Source organism: Charadrius vociferus, unplaced genomic scaffold (assembly GCF_000708025.1).
Source record: "Charadrius vociferus isolate BGI_N301 unplaced genomic scaffold, ASM70802v2 scaffold858, whole genome shotgun sequence".
Classification (NCBI taxonomy): domain Eukaryota; kingdom Metazoa; phylum Chordata; class Aves; order Charadriiformes; family Charadriidae; genus Charadrius; species Charadrius vociferus.
Window position 1 is genome coordinate 1,341,543 of NW_009649724.1, and position 4,518 is coordinate 1,346,060.

The 4,518-nt window shown below is 57.8% G+C and overlaps 1 protein-coding gene across 1 annotated transcript in view; it reads left to right on the top strand.

Moving 5' to 3' along the window:
- The window catches only part of IGSF9B (immunoglobulin superfamily, member 9B), a 118,545-nt gene that overhangs the window by 3,610 nt on the left and 110,417 nt on the right, over positions 1-4,518 (top strand). The window contains exons 5-7 of the mRNA XM_009890822.1: positions 979-1,096; positions 1,924-2,065; positions 2,178-2,323. Coding sequence (XP_009889124.1) covers positions 979-1,096; positions 1,924-2,065; positions 2,178-2,323 — 406 coding nt within the window. The remainder of the gene's footprint in view (positions 1-978; positions 1,097-1,923; positions 2,066-2,177; positions 2,324-4,518) is intronic.

The window sequence follows — 4,518 nt, forward strand, 5'->3', positions numbered from 1 at the left end:
CCCATCTCTGACCGTGCCTGCCCTTGGGTGCAGGGTGGGTGTTTAGGGCAGCCCCATTCCTTGCTGCTCCCTGGGGACTCATCCTGGGGACCAGTTGCTGTGCCAGGGCCCGAAGATGGGCTGGGGGCTGCAGCCTGGGGGCACGGTGTCCCTGGGTGGGGACGGATGCAAGGGGGCTGGGGCAGGGGGAGGTTTGGGCAGGGAGGGCTTTGCCCCCCTCCCAGGACCCTTTTCGCATCCCGGAGGTTCCCGGGGAAGAGATTCCCCCCTGAGCTGTAATTGGTAAATCAGGCATTGGAATCAGCGCAGACACTAATGAGAGTAATTAGGAATCATTTGTTACTAATTGAAATAGAAGGATGAGGCAGAATGAGGTGGGGGTGGGGGGAAGCCTGGCAGGGAGCAGGGCTCCCTGGGCTTGGGGGGACTGCTACCCCAGGGGTGACGGTCTCTCGCCCGTCCTTTCTCCGCTGCATCCCCGGGGAGGAATTTGGCCACTCCTCTTGCAGCTGTGTGGCGGCTCCATGGGGAGGACGGTGGCCAAGCCAGGGTATCCCCCTCATACGCCACCTGAGGGGTGGAACGGGTCCCTCTGGAGCAGGGGATGCTCCGGTGAGGCATCCTGCTCCTTGTGAAGTGCTGGGGTGCTTGGCAGGAGCGGTTTGGAGTCTGCCGCCTGCCAGTCACTTCTGCAGGAGATGAATACATTGCGAGGGGTATTTATTTCTTTTTTTTTTTTTCCTTTTTTTTTTTTTTCCTTCCCCTTGGCATCAAGCAGAGACGCGTGTGTTGGTTTATTAATATCCGAAGTCTTGCAGAGCGGGGAAACCCGTTTCTCATCTGGCCCTAAAAGCGCCGGCAGCTCTCCGTCGTGGGAAGCGGGGAGGAGGGAGGGTGCTGAGGCAGGGCTGGGGCGCACCCCCCACCTCGGGGGGGAGTCCCTGCCTGTGCTGTAGGGTCTTCCCTTGTTGTCCCCAGGTGAGTGATGGGAGCCTGACGGTGCTCTCCATCACCCGGCAGGACAGGGGTGCCTACACCTGCCGGGCGTACAGCATCCAGGGGGAGGCTGTGCACACCACGCGCCTGCTCGTTCAAGGTGAGATCTTCCACCCGAGTCCCTCCGGCTTGTCCTGGGCCACCAGTGTTCCCAGGGGGCTCCCTGGGGGGGAATCCCATGGACTGCAGGGCTGCGGTGCCACTCCGAAGCGACCCGCAAGCCTTGTGGGCTCAGCATCGTACCGGCTGCCCCGTGGCTCTGCATCCTGTTTGTAGGATGGAGGAATCCACGTAACTGGGGCACCGCGGTGGCCGTGCCGAAGCGGCCGTGCCGATGAACAGCTGGGCCCCGATGGCAGCTCGGTTTTGTTCAGGAAGCGGGGAAAAGATTGAGGCTGTCACAAAGCGCCTTGTCAGATAGCGGTGATGTATGGCAGGCCTCCCGCTCCTCGCTCCCTCTTTTATTAAATAAATCTTTAATTAGGTCAACAGCTACCGGCGGAGAGAGGAGCGTGGGGTGTCCTCCACTCTGCTCTTGCCACGGTGGCAAGCTGTGGACGCTTGCCGCTGGCTCCCAGCAGTTTGCTGTTTTCCCCCTGGGTTTTTCCCGTGGGTGATGTGATCCTGGAAAAGTGCTCGGGATGAAGGGAGTCGTGAGCTCGTGTGCCCTGGGAGAAGCAGACCTGTGCTCCATGAGCACAGAGCCTCCTTCCCCAAAGCTGCAGAGATTAGGGGAAAGGGTTGGGAATAACAGGGCCACTGTGCTCCTCAAGGGCAACCCCTGTGATTCTGGGGGATCGGTGCCAGCTCTGTCGCAGAACCTTCCAGCAGCTCCCAGCCAACGATGCTGTGATGGAGCTGAGCCTGAGCAACCTTTGTGGGGACCCCTGTACTGGTGGGGGTGACGCTTTTCTCTCCTCCCTCCAGGACCTCCCTTCATCGTTTCCCCTCCGGAGAACATCACGGTCAACATCTCCCAGGATGCGCTCTTCACCTGCCAGGCCGAGGCGTACCCCGGGAACCTCACCTACCTGTGGTACTGGGAGGAGGAGAATGTCTACTTCAAGAAGTGAGTTTGAACCTGGCAGGGTGGTGTGTCCTCCTCATCCTCCTCCCGGGTCGTGCTGGGGCAGGTATTGTCCCAGTTCTCCCCGTGATCCTCCTCCCCTCTTCTCTCGCAGCGACCTGAAGTTGAGAGTGCGGATCCTGATTGATGGGACGTTGATCATTTTCCGGGTCAAGCCAGAGGATGCTGGAAAATACACCTGTATCCCCAGCAACAGCCTGGGCCGCTCGCCATCAGCCTCTGCCTACCTGACAGTGCAGTGTGAGTGTGGGCAGTGGGGCCCGATCTGGAGGGATGGGGCTGGGGCATTGATAATACCCAGCTCCAAGGCAGCCCCAGAGGCTTTGTCATCCTGATATGATACTAGGAAGCTCAAGTTGCTGTGACAGCAGCCTTCGGATGAGCATGCGATCATCCTCAGCAAAAGGATCCCGCGTGTGCTTGTAGGGTGTGGGCAACAAGACGGTAAATAGCCTGAGCATCCTGGGTAGCACCGCTCAGCTGGGACCGGTGTCCACCTTTGGTACGAGTGGTTTTCGACTAGTTGTGGGCATCTTCCCACCGTTGCTGCCCTCACGCTGTCCTCATGCTGCATCCTCGCGTCCTCGTGACGACCAGCTGCATCGCGTCAGGCAGGGAAACACCGGCTCAGGGCTCTCCGTCTCAACTACCTCCTTGTATTTTTCGATATTTATTATGGGGGCTTGTTCCCGCGGCGTGGTTTCTCCGTGAGCTCGGTAGCTTTGTGTGTCATATTTTTCAGGCAGTAACTGATCTAAACAAGCGGAGGAGAAGGGGCTGTAGCAGGAGCGTTGCTTCCCACGCTTGTTCTCTCAGGCTCCCCGGGCGGTAATGGGTAGTGTGCCACTGGCGTCCTGTGGCATTTGACAGTAATGGCCTCAATTGCTGCCGCTCGCAATTGCAATATTGCTCTGCTGTAAAAGACTGCAGCGGTTTTATTTCATAATGAAAGACAGGCTTGAGCAAAGCAGGCTCGTGACTTGGGTTTTCAAGGCTGCTAGTGGATCCGCCACTGGTTAGTGGGAAGTCCCACGCCGTGGGGAGCCGCTATGAGAAGGGCTGGGAAGTCCCATCGTTCCCTATGGGGATGGATGAAGGGGCAAGGGGATGGTATGACCGGTGCGATGGCCAGGCAGAGGCGGGATTTGAGGCTTGGATGTGCCCGGCTGGCCGGCTCTTTGGAAAGCGTGTGGCTTCAGGCCATTAAATCTGCCCTGCCGCTAATCCAGGACCACTCGTCAAGGCTGATAGCTGTTAAAAATAGCTCTAATGGCAGGAAAAAACAACGTATGGACAATCTGCCGTTCAGATGGCACTGCGAGGCTTCGGCGCGAGGACCTGCGCTTGGCTTTCTGTGCTGCAAACCCCCTTTCTGCAGGGCAAACCTTGTCATCTGTTCCCGGGCTGGTGCCTTGTGAGGGAGGCTTCCCACCCACCGGAGCAGCCGTCGGACAGGGACACGGCACTGGGTCATTAGTGAGCCGGGCTGGCCCCCGGCCAGTGACCTAGTAGTGAAAGGCTCGATCCCATTACCCTCTCCCGCTCCGCCGGAGCCCTTGATTACATTTCCTAAGAGGTGGAGTCAAGCAGAGGAGGTTAAAGCCCGCTCCATATGCGGCACTTGGCAATCTGGGTTACGGTGCCATAGCCGGGGGCGCGCGGTTTCAGGGAGCGGTTGGGGTTACGCGTTTCGGCAGGGAGGGAGCAGAGCTCCCGAACTTGGGAGCTTTTGCCGTCCTCCATCCCTCCCTCCTATACACCTTACCTTTACCTCCAGCTTTGGGTTTTTGCATCCGCAGCGCAGCGATACTGCGCCCCCAAAAAATGCATTCATCCCTTAATGCAGCGTAAGCCCCAGCAGGATTTTCCCATAACCTCGTGCTGCTGGTGTCTAGACAAGATTGTAGAAATACTCGCTCTTCTTATTAAAAGTAACTTTTTTTTTTTAAAAAAAGCTTCTTATTAAAGAAAGTCTAGATTCCCTCCAACCCACTCGCACTTAATTAAAAAGCTCTTAGAAGCACTGTTAATGACACATTCTAGACTGGAGGATTGCGAGACGCCTCGCTGCGTGGGTGGTGCAGCGCGGGGAGGGGGGGTTAGGTACATATTTTAAGCTTTTGCATCTCGTTGGAAAGGGTGGAGGTGGCTGATGCTCAACGTGACCCAGCCTCAATGAGGCACGGGCTGCGAGTACAAACAGGCGGGAGGTACAGGGCTCACGGCAGCGTGGCCACGGATCCCTTCTCCCATCTCGGTTGCTGCAGTCGGTGTGTTTTAAGGCTCGGGAGTTGAAATAGTTTTCATTGCTGGTGTGCAGAACCAGGCTGTGGAGCAGGCAGGTGGCTTGCTGGGTGCGCACCGTACCATGCACGTGTCCCACAGGCTCAGCGTGATGAAGCAGCTTGGGCTTCAGCAGGCAGTAAGTCCGTGTG